The following is a 17048-nucleotide window of genomic DNA, read 5'->3' as shown; positions in this document are numbered from 1 at the left end:
GTTGTGTGTGACTCTGTGTGACCCCATGGACTGTAGCCTGCCAAGCTTCTCTGTCCATGAGATTCTCTGGGCAAGAATATTGGAGTGGGTTGCCATTTCCTTCTCCAGGGGATCTTCCCTGACCCAGGGATCGAACCTGAGTCTCTTCTGTCTCTTGCACTGGCAGGCAGGTTCTTTACCACACCTCAATGGCAACCCAAGGCAAAGGCAAAGTCTGAAAAAAATGCAAGAAACTAATCTTGCTTCCTGTCTTTATCCTACTTCCTGTTTACCCCTTTTCTCTTATACTTTTCTCTCCCCTTTTCCTTGTCCTTTCCCAACTCTATCCCTAATTCCTTTTCTCTTTTCCAGGTTTTTGATTCCCACTTGGTGGTTACAACTTCATCAGCCCAGTTTGAACCTGCTTCTTTGTGCTTAGTCCCTCAGTCATGTCTGACTCTGCGACTTCACGGACTGTAGCCCGTTAGGCTCCTCTGTCCATGAGGATTCTCCAGGCAAGAATACTGGAGTGGGTTGCCATGCTCTCCTCCAGGAGATCTTCCAAATCCAGGGATCGAACCCACATCTCCTGCATTGCAGGTGAATTCTTTACCAGCTGAGCCATCAACGAAGTTCAGTCTTTTGAACCTAAGACTGAATAAAAGCTAATATGTTCAAAGGCCACAGTGGGGCACAGGAACCAAATCATCTTCTCTCTTCACTAGATTCAAGGGCAGAGTTCTTATAAGTAAGGAAGACATGCTATATGGGATGACTAGGGTGGCTTTAAAGGGCACCCATCCCCACTTGGGACCAAAATACCTCCTCCATAAGTCTGCAGAGTACCTGAAATTTCTGTTAAAGTTCCAGAACCTGGGAAAACTGATACATTCCAGAGATTTTTTTATGACAGATGATTGATCTATAATATAGAACAAACAGGGCCTAAGGCACTGGGACTCAGGCAGTTTAGAAGAATGGGGCCTGGATAGTTTAGGAGCTCTGGGGGTTGCCCTCGCTGGGAATGGGTAGATAGTAAGATGGAGAGCAGAGACATTACTTTGCCGACTAAGGTCCATCTAGTTAAGGCCATGGTTTTTCCTGTGGTCATGTATGGATGTGAGAGTTGGACTGTGAAGAAGGCTGAGCGCCAAAGAATTGATGCTTTTGAACTGTGGTGTTGGAGAAGACTCTTGAGAGTCCCTTGGACTGCAAGGAGATCCAGCCAATCCATTCTGAAGGAGATCAGCCCTGGGATTTCTTTGGAAGGAATGATGCTAAAGCTGAAACTCCAGTACTTTGGCCACCTCATGTGAAGAGTTGACTCATTGGAAAAGACTCTGATGCTGGGAGGGATTGGGAGCAGGAGGAGAAGGGGACAACAGAGGATGAGATGGCTGGATGGCATCACTGACTCGATGGACGTGAGTCTGAGTGAACTCTGGGAGTTGGTGATGGACGCGGAGGCCTGGCGTGCTGCGATTCATGGGGTTGCAAAGAGCTGGACATGACTGAGCGACTGAACTGAACTGAGCTGAACTGAAGATGGAGGTACAAAGTAATAGATAGTTTGAGGAAGTCAGAGGCATGAGATAGAAGCATGAAGCTTAGCCTTACCATGAAGAATCTCTAGCAGCTCCTGGAGAGAAGGGCTGGTCATGATGGCCCATGAAATTGTGTCTACCACGTTACCACTGAGAGGCAGAACTCATGTGTTGGAGAAAGATTCCCTCCAGCAAAGTTCCAAGGAAACTGACTGTAGCCCAGGCACAGCATGCGTGAGATGAACAACCTTGGTCATTTGCAAGACTCAGACCCCAGTCCTCCTTTCCCCCAAATCCCTGGAATGGGTTGCCATGTCCTCCTCCAGGGGATCTTCCCAACCCAGGTATCGAACCCAGGTCTTCTGCATTGCGGGTGGATTTCAGAAGGACTTGTTTCTCAGACATGCACACGGATGGGGCAAATGCTGCCAGCATCTCACTGCACTGTTTAGCTGGAGGTGCAAGGCTAGGACCTGTCTCCCCGAGAAGAGATGTGCCAGCGCTCCCCTCAGCCATGATTGCTGCGTATCCACGACGGGGCTGGAGCCAAAGTTCTGCCACATCATCGAGCTATTTGATCTCAGCCTCTGATCACACCCGGGGAAGGGCTGGCGTGTCCCTAGTCACACCGTTTAAATGCCTCACAGGCCAAGAGCAGTTTTGTCTCTGGAAGTCTGACTTTCAGGCCTGCTGGAATTTTATGCATGACCCTTGCCTGGAACGTGCCAAAGACAAGGGGAGACCCTCACACCTGTTACCGCTCCTCTCTTTGTAAATTTTCCCTAAAACACTCCTTGGTCATTTGTCTTTCTTGGCACAACAACTTCCACATCCTGCCCCAGGGCTCAGCTGGGGATGGAATTCTATGATGTAAAGAATGCAGAGTGATGCTTTCACCCATTAATTACCTAATTCATTGATCCATGCATGCAACATTGTTTGGTGCTTAGCAAGTGCCAGGTGCAGTAGACACAACAGTGCGTGGAGAATGAGGTCCCTGTCCTGGAATGACTCACAGTCTAGAGCGGTTGGCTAGCTGAGCAGGCGACGGCTCAGACTTCTTCCCTGGCTCAGTTTCCACCTCTGTGAAATTAGTCACAAGGAAACATTCAACTCCTGTTCATGTGTGCTGGGCTGACCAGCTCACTTGGAGGATAACCGCCAGCAGTTTTACAATCCCAGGCTGGCTCCTCTCCACCTTCCAGTGTGTGATTGGGCTTCTTCTACACTCTAGTCCTTGATGTGTATCCACAAAAAACAAACTTATTTTAATATCAGTCTCAACAAGACTTGCGAAGAATGCAAATGGAAGACACTGCATAGCTAACATAACTTTTGAATTATCTCTATGAACGTCTGGCCTTATACAGAAGCATATTAAAAAAATAATGAGTTATCCATGAGAAGTCTGAGGCAGGCAAAGAATTTCTAAAACTACATATTATTTAGCATATAATAATATGCTGAGTTTTTTTTTTTTTAGGAGAATCAGATTCTCTCTGCTGAACCCGACTAGTTCTAGCTATTACCAAAATCAAATGACAAAACATTTTCACAAATATGTGAAGAAAATTCCTTTTGATATATGTTTATCATCTATCCACCCACCTGTTCAACTTCCAAAAGTGAAGTTCTTTTCTCCCCGTCCACGTGTAGTTATCAATGAGTACACAGTCTATAGAGACACAAAGGTTGGCTGTTTGCTTGGTTCTAAGTTCTGATTGGATAGAAAAATGGGTATTTCCAGCACCTGTTAAAGGAACTTCTGGATTAAACGCAAAAAATGTAATTACGTATTATAATTTACAAGAGACTTTTCCTTGCAAGAGCTCTTACTATAAAGATATTTTAAAATAAAGATCCTCACAGTAAAAATCTTTTGCAACTAGAAATTGTAATAGACTGAATTTTAATTTACTTCGTATCCTGTGAGATTCATGAAACATAGGTACAAACAACAATCAGGGCAGAAACATTATATTAAAGTTCAGCAGAATCCTGTTAAGAGGGTTTGACTCACTCCTGGCTACCACTGACCTTAACATCTGGAATCGTCACTGTGAAATGGAAACCAGACATTATACTTTGCCCCGACACTGGCAATACCAGCAGTTAATTGAAGTCTCGTTATTAATTCATTGAACACATTTTCTAATGGCTGAGAATCTTTTAGGCACTGCTAACTCTATTATTAATAATATTCAGAGTAAAAAGCCTTGAATAAATGTTTACCAAGTGCCAAACACTGTGCTAGGTACTTTACATAAATTATCTCATTTAATACAATCCCACCAACTCTGGGTGGCAGGTGCTACTGTATATATTTTGCAGAAATTGAAATGAGGTCTAAAGTGGCATTGTGTGTGTGTGTGTCTCATTGTATCTTGGCTTTTGTAAATAAGGATGATAGCACATTTCTTTTTACTGCTGAATAATATTCCATTGTCTGGTTGTACCATGGTTTATTTATCAATATGCTTCTATAGATTTTTTGTTTTATATTGGAGTATAATTGATTTACAATGCTGTGTTGATTTCAAGTGTACAGCAAAGTGATTTAGTTATACATATACATATATCTGGGCTTCCCTGGTAGCTCAGATGCTAAAGAATCTGCCTGCAATGAAGAAGGCCCTGGGTTCGATCCCTGGGTTGGGAAGATCCCCTGGAGGAGGGTAGGGCAACCCTCTCCAATATTCTTGCCTGGAGAATCCTCATGGACAGAGGAACTTGCTTAGTGGGCTACATAGAGCCCATGGGGTCACAAGGAGTCAGACATGACTGAGCAACTAAGCACACATACATATAGCTTTCTTTTTCAGATTCTTTCAGATTCTTTTTCAGATTCTTTTCTCACAGAGGTGATCACAGAGTTCAATTTACTCCTTTTAAAAACCATATTTTTGACTTCCCAAACTTCTCCCCTGACTTAAAAACTGCATAAAGGCTCTGCTAGCCACAGCCAGGTAATTTAAGAAAACAATGTTGGAGGGTATTTATGACTGACAATGGTGTCATGGGTTACTTCTCCAGGATAGGATGTTTGTCTTTTGATAGAGTTCCCATCACCTCAAGGAGGAGTTTGTGATGAGGAAGTCCAGGAGTGCAAGGATCACCAGGAGGATCTTGGGGGGAAAGATGGCCTGTGGGATCACAGCAGAGGGGGCACCTCATCCCCAGAGAGCGGGCAAGCTAAGATTCTTTGAGCACCAGCCTGACGCCACACTTTGGGTCCATTAGTACCCTCACAGTTCGTATGTTGGGATTCATGAATGGAAACCATAGAAGAGGCCCTGGCTTACTTTCAGCTGGGTAGGATTAATATTAATCACAAATTAATATTAATCACAAATCAGCTTGATGAGCTAGAAAGGTTACAGCTCAAACCTGCTGTTTTGTAGAACGCACACAAACCTGGAGGCGTATTCATTTCAAATAGTGTTTACTTTGGCTGGCATCTGTTTGTTTAGAACTTATTAAAGGATACTTTTGTTTTGTTTTACCATTTGGGTCACAACGGTTATTACCAACCCCTGAGCTACTGAATGTTCCCAGATTACTGAATCATCGCATTCAATATAGTGATGCTGAAACTATACTTCTAGTTATAATAGTGTACAGTATAATTATTTAAAAACTGATGATCGTTGTATGTATAATGTGATAAAAGAATTTTTTTTCCAGTCCATTTAACTGTATTAGGCTTCCCAGGTAGCTTAGTGGTAAAGAATCTGCCTGCCAATGCAGAAGACGAGGGTTTGATCCCTGGGTCAGAAAGATCCCCTGGAGAAGGAAAAGGCAACCCACTCCAATATGCTTGCCTGCAAAAATCTCATGGATAGAGAAGCCTGGTAGGCTACAGTCCATGGAGTCGCAAAAGAGGGGGACATAACTTGGCAACTAAACAACAATAACAACAACAACAACCTTATTAGAGTGTGATTCTATAAATATTATCACTGAAACAAATGTAAGTCAGAGCACGGTACTCTTCGGCTGAAATCCCTCCAGTGTCTTCCTACTATTTGCATAAAATCCAAACTCCCTTCACTATTTTCAGATCTTGATCTCATCTGGTCCCTGCCTGTCCCTCATTCTACTTCTACCTGTTGATTAACAGCCAGACATGCGGAGTTCCTCTGTTCATTTAACTTACCCATTTGCTCCTGCCAGGGACTTTGTACCATCTGTTGTTTTTGCCTGAGCAGCTCCGCACATGTCTCCTTTTCATGTCGTGCAAGTCTCAGCTAAATACCATTCCCCAGAAGAGCTTTCCCTGACTCCTCTGGTGGAGGAATGTTCAAATATGGTCATTCTCTATCACTGCTTCATTCATAACACTTCTCAGTAGCTGAAATTATCTTGCTCATTTATTATATGGCCTATGCCTCTTGCTATGTCTATAAACTTTGCGAAAGAAGAAACCTGGTCTGTGTCACTCACTATGCTGTTGGCATGTAGTTCCTGCTCAGTAAGAATCTCTGGAGAATGACTAATTGCGTGGATGATACCACGGTGGTAATTTCCGGGTTTGTTTCTGTCTTGTGAGTGTGTGTGTGTGTGCACTTTAGGGGGGAAGCATGTCACTGTTCTTTCTTTCGGTGTCACCTCTGCTACTAGGTAGCACCTGGCAGCACATTAGCTGCTTTGGTTTCTGCTTTCTCCAGGGCTTAGTACAACACTTGGCACATAGTAGATAGCTCATTCATGTTGTTGAGTGAGCGGATAAGTTTGTAGGCAATTTTGATGCACTGCTTTAAAAACCAGGCTATGCCATGTTGACATATAATCCAACTCCATGAACGTTGGTCTCTAGAGAAGCTGCAGTCTCGCCAGCTTTCCAAAGTCTTTGCTGACGCCTCCTTTTCCAGTGAGTGTGTGAGTGGAGAGCAGGCTGCCAAAGAGGCAGATAGCAGGATGGCTGCCTTAACAGAGGAGCCTTGTCGTTCCAGCTTCCCTGGTGAAATAAATGATGGCAGCCTACATCAGGGACGTGCCCTATGGTCCTGCGTTGTGCTGGGAGGACAGGAGAAGGACTGACATTTATTGAATGCCTACCAAGTGCAAGGCAGTATGTTAGGCGCTACACATACCTTATGTTAGTTAGTTGTGACAATACTACTGTGAAGAGTTATTGCTTTTAATTTTTAAAATAGGTGAGCCACAGATTCAGAATATTAAGTTACTCACCCAACTTTACATAGGTGATAGGGGCAGAACCAGGACTGCATCTTCTTTCTGACTCCAAAGAGTGTGCTCTTTGTACCATAGGCACCAAAAGAAAAGAAAAAGAGAAAAGAAGGGAAAAAGAAAACCAAATAGCAAAGAAGTCCCCTCCTATACGGTGCATTTGGGTTAAGAGTCGGACACGACTGAGCAACTTCCCTTTCTTCTCTTTCTTTCTTCTGAAACACAGGTGGTCTCAGATAGAGTTATCCTAGTAAATCATTCACATATTTGTGCTAATAATTTTGAGAAGGTGGACTATTACCTGTTCTCTAATGGAAGTCATTATCGCACGAGAAGGTACAGGTGTGAAGGGGGGCTGGGGAATTTCTGGAAGGGTGAGAGCTCAAGGAGCAGAACTGGGTGGGCTGAGAGACTCTGGGCAATGAGAACAGAAGGGCGGTGGTCTGAGGAGTATGCCAAGCTGTGTCCACCTGACCTTTCGTAACAGGTATTCGGAAGGGAATTTACTAGGAAGTCTGACTGGCAGGCTGACTGGAGGATGGTAAGTGTGAGACAAACATGATAGGGTGGTTACATGTAAGGGATCTAAACCAGATGCTTAGGGTTAATTACCCCTTCTGCTATTCACAGTCTGGTAACCCTGGGGAAGTTACTTACTTCCCTGTACCTCACACTCTTTATCTATAAAAATAGTGCTAACTGGTGTTGCATATCACCCTTGGGTGTTGTAAAGAGTAAATGAAGTTTTCCCATACACAGTGCCTGGAATTAGTGATTCATAAATGTCAGCCCTTGGTGTGCAACTGCCCAAGCCACTTGAAGGTCTCAATCAGCTGTCAGCCGGTGACAAGCTGTGAGTCTCATGTGGTCATTTTACTGCGTGTAGAATCGGACCAGATGGTTTGGTGCTTGATGGTGGGGACAACTAGAGTAAAATAAAGAGCCTCTTTTGGAGCTGATCAGCTCTCTAGAGTTTGGGTTTGTGGGGCTCCTCATAGCCAGGGTGTAGGACCTTTCTGACTAAAACGAACTTCTATTTTGCTCTTGCAACTCTGCTATTAATTAACCTTAATGTCATCAACAACTTTTTCCTTTTGAGAAAAGGAAAAACTTCAACGACCTGAAATACGTAATAGTTCATCTTATTTAAGATGAGATTGGTTATGTGCCAATTTCAATCAAATTTTAGTCATGTGTAGATGAGCTTCCACTGTATTTGACAAATGATGACAATCTCCTTATATCACAATTAAAAGCAGAATGGGGGCATCGTTCCTTCCATAGATCCTGGAATTTGAAGTTATTCTAATGTTGGTTCCTCATGCTGATTCTGAGATACGTGTCTTATTATTATCATTAATATTATCTTACTTGTGGTGCCTTTGTTTTGAGACTTCTGCTCTGTCTTTTGTAGTGATTGCACGTCTATAGTTTGCACGTTGTGATTCCCAGACCCAGTAGCAGGATGCATTATATGTTGGTCTGCTTTTTGATAATCAACTTAAACAGTGATGATGGTCTGCAATGTATTTGGGTTGGAGCAAAACGTTCATCCTGATGAAATGTAGCTTTATGAAAGAAGTGCTCCTAATCCTCTCAAGTACTGAGCCAGGTCATCACGGGTAAATGGGAGGTATTTGAGGTTTCTTCTCTTCTTTTTTTTTTCCTTTTCCTTTTTTTCCCATTTTCCCTTTTTTTTTTCTCCCCCAGAACATGTTGGGTACACCAGCTGTTAGCAAGAACATTATTAAAAATCATGTCAGCGCAGAGTTATTGCTGTTTTCTGAAGAAAAGATAAATGTATTTATTTTTAAATCTGGACATATGAAGGTTTAAAAAATATTGTTGTAGAGTTCTCCTGGCTACTTTTACTTAGCTTTTTTCCAAGTTTTGGGCTGGAGAAACTAAAAAATGTCTCCATGCCAAAGTTAAATATTAAATGAAAACCTTGTGTCTGAGGAGCTCCAGGATTAATAAACTGTGCAAAATAGGTAAGATCTCAAATCGAGAGAGAAAGAAATTTCCAAAGGGAATGGGGTTGCATTGTAAATGGTGTCAGTTCTGAGCTGCGGGATAAACATCCACAGGGAAAAAGATGAACCATGGCTCATTTTAGGCTCGGAGGAGGCACCATCTCTTTGAAGCGGTAGGGGTACTACACTTATCGTTGAGCTTAGTACACATTTGAAGGAGTTAAAGAAACTAATGCTTTACACAAATGTGCAATGGGATATCACAAGTCTCCCTCCCCAGGAAGACATCATCTTTAAGTGTTAGTAGCGCTGGTTTCCTAAAGTCAAATCCAACTATTATGGTGAATATTAATTTTAGTAGCCCCATATTTTGCCTCAAGATTTATTATCTTCTTTCTCAAGGAAAACACTAGGGGCAAGTGAAGTGTTGTTGAAAGATTATATAATAAACCAGGAATATAAAACTTTGGTGTTCATTTCCTAGTTAATTCTAGTGATAAGTTTCATCCCAGCCTTGAATGCATGGGTTGGTGGAACTGTTTATGTTTCTGTTCTTTCTTGTCAAGCGTGCTGCAGTTGCTGGGGGCCATGTACTGAGAGGGGCCTTCAAGGCAGAAGGCTGTGGGCTGGAGAGTCTGTACCGCCTGGATTTGGATCCTGGCTCTGCCACTTACCATCTGTATAACTTTAAGAACCTCCACTCTTTAGCCTGGAAAATGGAAATAATTCTTTGGGGGATCATATTAGATAACAAGTGTCTAATAGGGACCTGGTAAGTAGCAAAAACTCAAGAGAGGGTAGCTATTATGATAAGGATTTATATAGCTTTGCACTTTTTCTATTACCATAGTTCTAGGGTACAATAGGATATTAACATATCTTATTTAACCAGCTGATTCTAGTATCTTAGGCACATCCATAAACAAAACCATCCTTAAAAGATATAAGCTATCTTGGGTTTGTTGAGCAAGCATCTGATATTTGTAATTGCTTGCCTTGAATGATGTTTGAAACACTTTCCTGAAACAAAAATGTAATTTTGATACTTTTGAGTAGGCATCAGAAGAGAAGTCTGTTGCGTTGGATTGAGGCTATTGAGGCTATCTGGAAGAATTAAAGTAAAATTAAGGAAAAGCTGGAATAAGCCAAGGAGACTATGTGGAGAAATTTACAGAACAGGAAAAAACTGTGAAATGTTAACATTCTTAGCCTGGAAGCCAAAAACACGAACACAACCAAAAGGAGTTAAAGGACCAGCTGAACATTACTCTGGTTACCTTGCCAGAAGGAACTCCTGCCTTATGCTAATGATATTACAATGAGACACTTACGTGCCAACGAAGTAAACAGTAACTAGAAGTAGTACCATGAGTGTTCCAAGCTTCACTGTGAAGCACGGCCTGGGGAGGAGTCTGGGAAGGGTTCATACAGCAAAGGTTAAGATCTTGAAGACAGGAATTTGGGCTCCAAAAAATATTAAAACTGGTGTGTGTGCTTTGGAACATTTTGGATCTGTAGTCCTGCTGTAATTTCCTCTGGCTTCACTGAATAAACAACAGAAAAAAATAAGCGCTTGAGGACTCCCACTGCATTATCTGTCCCACTAGATACACTTTGCTGAATGGATGCAGTGTTGGTCTGGGAACTGAGCAGTTTATTTCCTTGGTGTTTCCTGTGGGACTCTTAAGTAATTGTGGCAGACTACAGCTAAGACTGATGTGTCTGCTCCCTAAATTCTTAGAAGGGTGAAGCCTGCTCCGAGGAGAGAGAAGGAGAGTGAGTCAGCTGATTCTGTGATGGCCAAGACTTTGCCTCTGAGAACCATATTTTCATGACAGAACTTAATATATTGCCTATGCTCAGTGGCTAATGCAGCAAGTATTATATTCTATTATTCCTGATTGTGTTTTGTCAACTATCATTATCAATAACTGTTCCCTTAACCATTAAGAAAAAATATGGCTAACTACTTTATCAATTCCTAAAAATATAATTATTTTATGTGCTGAATGAAACTGTATTTGTTTTTAAATTATGGAATGGTTTGGCATGACAGCTAACATTCATGGAGAACTTACTATCTGGGGCTTCCCTTGCGGCTCAGAGGGTAAAGAAGCTGCCTGCAATGCAGGAGACCTGGGCTCAATCCCTGGGTCAGGAAGATGCCCCTGAGAAGAGATTGCCAACCCATTCTAGTATTCTTGCCCGGAGAATTCCATGGACGGAGGAGGCTGGCGGGCTATAGTCTGTGGGGTTGCAAAGAGCTGGACACGACTGAGTGACTAACACACACTGAAAATATTTTATATTAATTAATTCATTTAACTACTTTGTGTTGATTAATTTATTTAATTCTTAGAAAATCCCCTCTGAGGATGGAAGCTATTATGATAATCACTCCTATTTACCTATAGAGAACTGGGCATAAAGGGTTTAAATAACATGCCAAAAGTCTCAAAGTTAGCAAGTAGCTAGTTAGAATTTGAACTCGAGGAGGCTGCCTCCAGGGTCTAGGCACTTAACTGCTACAGCATATCACTTCTTTGAATATGAATTTTGAATATAGAATAGACTCTGGAGCACACATAAACTTTCCATATTAATGTCCACCCACAACAGTTGCATTTGGAGTTTTAATGCAAATATTATTCTGCTTTTTATATTCATTGAACAGACAGATTTAAACTCAGGATTATCAAAGAATAGAGCAAAATTTTATTCATTTAAAAACTTCTGAACACCTGTTGTATATAAGGTACTCTATCTAGTAAGAACTGAAAATAACGAAAAATGAGACCCAGCCCCTAACCTTTTGTGAACCTTAAAGATTAGAATAGGTAAAATTTTCATGCACAAAGTTCTAAGAAAAACTTCCATTCGCTGTTGAGAGAATTTGGGGACTGTTATGGTTTCCTTGACATTTTTTTTTTAATGATGCACTAGTCAACAGTTTGTTTTAAAAGTGACTCTAACAATTTTAGTATCATTAAAACACCCTTGTTGCCGTTTAGTGGCTAAGTCATGTCCGACTCTTCTGCAGCTCCATGGACTTTAGCCCACCAGGCTTCTCTGCCATGAGATTTCCCAGGCAAGAATATTGGAATGGGTTGCCACTTCCTTCTCTAGGGGATCTTCCCAACCCAGGGATGGAACCTGTGTCTCCTGCTTTGGTAGGCAAAGTCTTTACCACTGAGCCACCGGGTAGGCTCAACGCACAAATTGTAGTGGGCTTGAAACCAAGTCCTTGGCTCCATACTGCACTTCATGGTGATGGCCATGGGACACTTTTCTCTTCCCACAGAAAGCAGAATGGGGAAGTGGAGGGTGAGAAATGGCTGAGCTGTCCAGCCCCTGGGTGGCGGGACATCCCAATACACAGTAGAATGTGTTGCTAGTGAGCAGACTCTAGTGATGCACAGACAGTGTTCAAATCCCCACTCTGACTGTTATTACCCATGTGACCTTGGGTAAGGCTTAATCCCCCCCCCCACATCTTTTTATGCCTCACTTTTCTCCTATATAAAATGAAGGTAATAATAATAGCTACCTCATAAGGCTTTTGTGTAGATTAAATGGGTAAATGTAGATACAGTGTTTAGAATAATGTCTAGCACAGAGTAAGCGTTACGTAAGCTGTTTGGTTGCTATCATTACTGACAGAGGCAGGAGTGAATTCAGGGCATTAGGCAGGTGGGAGAATCACTGTGTACCTCACTTGAAAAGAGTGTAAACCTGAGGAACCCTGTCTCTCCTCCCTCCCATCTCCCAGAGTACATTTCTTCGGGTCTTGCTTGCTTCATCCTCTAAGGACGCTTATGACGATGACACATGTGCTTATTCTCCTTCCTCTTAATCAAAGTTATTTCTACGTTAGATTATAATCCATTGTTAATGACATATCCTTTTGAATATTTAACAGATCCTATTTCCTCACTGGCTTTGGACCACAAAAACTAGAACAGGTAATCAGATGACTGGGCTTGCAATTCAAAGAGCAAATTGCATAATCAGTGATATTGAGGTGCAGAAGCCATGCCTTATGAGAAACCACAGATCTGGAGCCTCTAGTTCTAAACATCCTTCTGAGATGCCTTTCACTGTGACTTGGACGCTATGGATTAAAAAGCGTCCAGTATAAGGTTAACCCTCACTTAGCCATTACAACAAAGGGGACATTAAGTCCAAGCACTACTTCTATCAGGCCAAGAGAGACCTCCCTGAAGCTGTGCCGCCTCCGTCTGCGGTGGGGGTAAGGAAGCCACAGATTGTGCTGCCCAGAGCCCACTCCCTTCTACACAAGACCCTAGAGTTCTCTACCCAGATGATCCTGAGCTCCTTCTAGTGACTCTGAAGGGTTTTTCTAAGGGCTCAGGCTCCTGAGGTGGATTGTGCCTCTGGGTCCAATGAGGGGCCAGGGAGAAGCTGCTTGTTGGAGAGCGTGGATGGAGTTGACTGCACTGTTCACGTCCTGGCTGTGAAATCTCTTGTGGTCTGAGGCCAAGCTGGAGGTGAGAACAAATGAGCCAGGGGTGGACTGACCTCCCCATGTCTCTGTGTCCTTGTGCAGCACCTCAAGGAGTCTGAGAACTCCAAACCTGAACATAGACTTTCAGGTTGCCATGAGTGTATACTTGCCAAGAAAGAGGATAGAACATGGAGCTTTTGACGTTTTGTCAGTCTGATCCATAACTTTTATTTTATTTTATTTTATTTTTGATCCATAACTTTTAAATAGCTAAATGTAGTATGTGAGAGCCTCCACTTATAAGAACACATGCCTAATTAACATGGATACTCATAAAAAAAAATTCTGTGCTAGCACTATTCACAATAGCCAAGACATGGAAGCAACCTAAATATCCATCAACAGAGGAACAGATAAAGATGTGGTACGTGTATACAGCGGAATATTAGTCAAACATGAAAAGGAACAAAACTGGGTCATTTGTAGAGATCTGGATGGATCTAGAGAGTTTCATACAGAGTGAAGTAAGCCAGAAAGAAAAGAACAAATACTGTATATTAACACATACATGCACAATCTAGAAAAATGGTACAGATGTCCTAATTTGCAAAGCAGAAATAGAGGCGCAGACACAGAAAACGGATGTATGGATCCCAAGGGGAAAGAAGTGGGAGGAATTGGGAGACTGGGATAGACACATATACACTATTGATACCATGAATAAAATCGACAGTGAGGGGAACATGCTGTGTGGCACGGCGAACTCTACTTAATGCCCTCTGGTGACCTAAATGGGAAGGAAATCCAAAAGGGAGGGCATATATGCATATGTATGGAAGATTCATTTTGGTATGCAGTAGAAGCTAACACAATATTGTAAAGCAACTATACTCTAATAACACTGACTTTAAAAATTTGAAGGAAAAGTCAGGATCAAAAGTGAGAAGGTTTACTTTAGAAATTTTCTTGAAAAGTGACTCAGAAAACTTGGAAAAGCAGGAAAAAAAAAAATCCCCAATGAAAGCCACCTCCTCCAAGCACACACACACACATTCCATGATAAAACGTCCATGATTTTCTTTGCTGACACAGGAAGGCTCAAGAAATAGAGCAGATTGTTCAAAAGCAAAAGCCGAGGAGAACTAATAAAATACCAGGAATAGCTATCCACTACCATTTTTATTCTTTTTTTTTAATCTTGCAAATAAGATTTCTTGAAAAGGAAAATATGATCATAATCAATAAATCAAAACCAATAATGGGACAGTCTCATTGGAAGAAAAAGCAGAAGAAAGCAGAGGGAAAATCCCCAGACGTTGATTGCACCCAACTGGGTGTGTATCTGCCCTTTGTCAGTCAAAGTTTGGTGTCTGAGAATTATTGCTGGAATATTTGGAATTCTTAATAAAAATTCCAGGAAACCTGGGGGCTTCTGGTCAGCATATGTGAAGTTAAGAGGCAAGAAATATTTCATCTTCTGTGAAAGTCAACAAGAACAAGGAACAAGGTGTTAGCAAGTTAGTGGCTAGGTGTGGCCAAGTGAGTCTGTTTCTTTTCATGTTTCTTATGCTTTCTCTAAATGTCTGAAGCCAAAGCTTTTCAGAGAAAGGAGAGTGCCTCTTCTTTCTCCCCACTAAGTTTCTGGGGGGAAGTTGCCTGTGCCTACTTGGCCTGGTGGCATTTCTGGCATGCACGCAGCTGCCAACCACTCCTGTTCCATCTTCAACATTTATTCCTGGGTCACATGTGAGGACCAGCAAAAGTCAGTGTAGAAGAAGCATAGGTCTCAGATGCTTTCTGTTTGGATCTCAGTCCCAAGGGCCAGCTGGGAACTCCTTTGATGGGTCAGTCTCTGTTTCTTTATTTATAATCATCATGAAAGTGAAAGTGAAGTTGCTCAGTCATGTCCAACTCTTTGCGACCCCATGGGCTGTAGCCTACCAGGCTCCTCTGTCCATGGGATTTTCCAGGCAATAGTACTGGAGTGGATTGCCATTTCATTCTCCAGGGGATCTTCCCAACCCAGGGATTGAACCTGGGTCTCCCGCATTGTAGACAGACGCTTTACTGTCTGAGCCACCAGGGCCTCTGGCAAATCACCAAGTCTCAAGAAGCCTCTGTTTCTTGGGGCTATCACCAGAATAATGACAACCTGCCTCAGAGGATAACTGGGAAAATTGCCAACGCAGTGCCTAGTTTACAATAGATGCTTCCTAAAATGTTTTGGAGCCTCTTCCAAATAATGTAGTATTTTAAAACTGGTCTACATTTTTATCAGACACATACTATTTCTTTTTGTATTTAAATATAACTATTATGTAAATAAATTTTAAATTACTATTTAAAGAAATTCAAATTATGATTTAAAAACACTTCTACCTGTACCCTTCTTGCAGTTTATTCCATCATTTTCTCTGCATACATGTCAGAGGTATGGTTCAGGACAGCAGGTCCAGGAGAAGGGCCAGAATGAAACTCGAGGATGTTGTGTGGTTATTTTCTACCCGTCTTCCAAGGAACTCCTGAGTTAAAAAATGCATCTGGCTCCCATTTCCTGCAGAATTTTGCTTATTTGAAATGTTCAAGAAATCAACTGATCTGACTTCAAACAGAGTAGGTTTAGCTGGCTGTGTAAAAGCCCAAACCCCCGTTTGTGTCACTCCCAAGTCTGGACTTTACAAGCAGCCAGTTCCTTTCATACCTTAGGAAAGGACTTCTTTTTGGCTGTGTACTCTTTGTTCTGAGCCAAGTGTCAGACCAGGAATTGAGGCAATAAATCTCGACAATTCTTCATATTTGGAATTTCTCCTGTTGCTTCTGATAAGGAAATGACAGAGTCTTTCAGCTCTATGCATGAACCTCAGAGAAATTTGTAATCCAAATCATGTTTTGCTCACAAAATGGAAACAGAACGTGCTAAACCTGGCTTTGACTTAACCCAGACTGTTTTGAAGACTGGGTAATGAACATGGAAATTATCTTTACTCTTGATTGATTGTACTGGAAAAACTTTTCAATGAAAACAAGTTCCTCTCTTGTTTTAAAAATTCTGATTCTTTCTCAGTGGGGGTGGGGGTGAGGTGGATGTGTGCATTCTGAGTCATGTCCAGCTCTTTGAGTCCCAACGGCCTGTAGCCCACCAGGCTCCTCTGTTCTCCCCGGCATGAATACTGGAGTGGGTTGCCATTTCCTTTTCCAGTGTATCTTCCCAATCCAAGGATCGAACCTGCATCTCCTGCATTGGCAGGTGGATTCTTTGCCACTGAGTCACCTAGGAAGCTGGGGTGGGTTGGGTGGCTGCAAAATTCTTCATAGGCGAAGGTATTTGCAAAGGATCTTTGCCTTCCTGTAGTGAAAGTGGACCTCACTATTGGTTGCGCACCCTCCTCTGGCCCTTCCCTCATCTAGTTCAGTACTTTCAAGTTTGACTGACCGAAGTGAATGTGATGGGGGAACAGCAATTTCTCAAAGACGGACGACTTTCCCGTGATCTATCCACATTCTCTGAGATGACTAATGAAGCCAGCCTAGGCCTGGCTAACTCCTGGCATGATCACAGTGAAAAGATACTCTCAAAATAAAACAAGGAAAACTTTTTTTAATGTTTCTATTTGATTTTGAGTATATTCTATCCAACAACATGCCTGACGACATTCACTGTTTGGCATTTCCGAGGAAGTGGTAAAAAAAAATGACTCGGCACAAAAGGCTTCATTCAGCAGTAATGCCTCAGCCCTGGCTCTTGTTTGCCTAAGACCTGTTACCGTAAAGGAAGAGGGGGAGGTTGATTTGATTATCCGTGATCAGAGTCTTGCCGGGGTTTGTCTAGCAGTGATCCGACATCACTAGTGAGTGGCCTATTTCAAAGGCCATGGTTTTGAGCCACACTATTCGAGA

At 42.2% G+C, this 17048-nt stretch overlaps 2 protein-coding genes across 6 annotated transcripts in view; one reads left to right on the top strand and one right to left on the bottom strand.

Moving 5' to 3' along the window:
• COL8A1 (collagen type VIII alpha 1 chain) overlaps positions 1–17048 on the bottom strand; it is a 166312-nt gene that overhangs the window by 27992 nt on the left and 121272 nt on the right. Inside the window, exon 3 of one of the 5 annotated variants that reach the window (XM_060416596.1) lies at positions 3132–3198. The exons of 3 other annotated variants lie outside the window; for them this stretch is intronic. Coding sequence is in view for 1 of the 2 variants with exons in the window: in XM_042230647.2 (XP_042086581.1) it covers positions 5680–5754 (75 nt within the window). In the remaining variant the exon portion in view is untranslated. Of the gene's footprint in view, positions 1–3131; positions 3199–5679; positions 5960–17048 lie in introns of those variants that run through there. One more of the 5 variants, XM_042230647.2, reaches the window with a different exon arrangement.
• FILIP1L (filamin A interacting protein 1 like) overlaps positions 1–17048 on the top strand; it is a 388439-nt gene that overhangs the window by 355656 nt on the left and 15735 nt on the right. The window lies entirely within an intron of this gene.

Source organism: Ovis aries, chromosome 1 (genome assembly GCF_016772045.2).
Source record: "Ovis aries strain OAR_USU_Benz2616 breed Rambouillet chromosome 1, ARS-UI_Ramb_v3.0, whole genome shotgun sequence".
Classification (NCBI taxonomy): Eukaryota; Metazoa; Chordata; class Mammalia; order Artiodactyla; family Bovidae; genus Ovis; species Ovis aries.
This window is presented reverse-complemented; position numbering and strand designations above follow the sequence as displayed.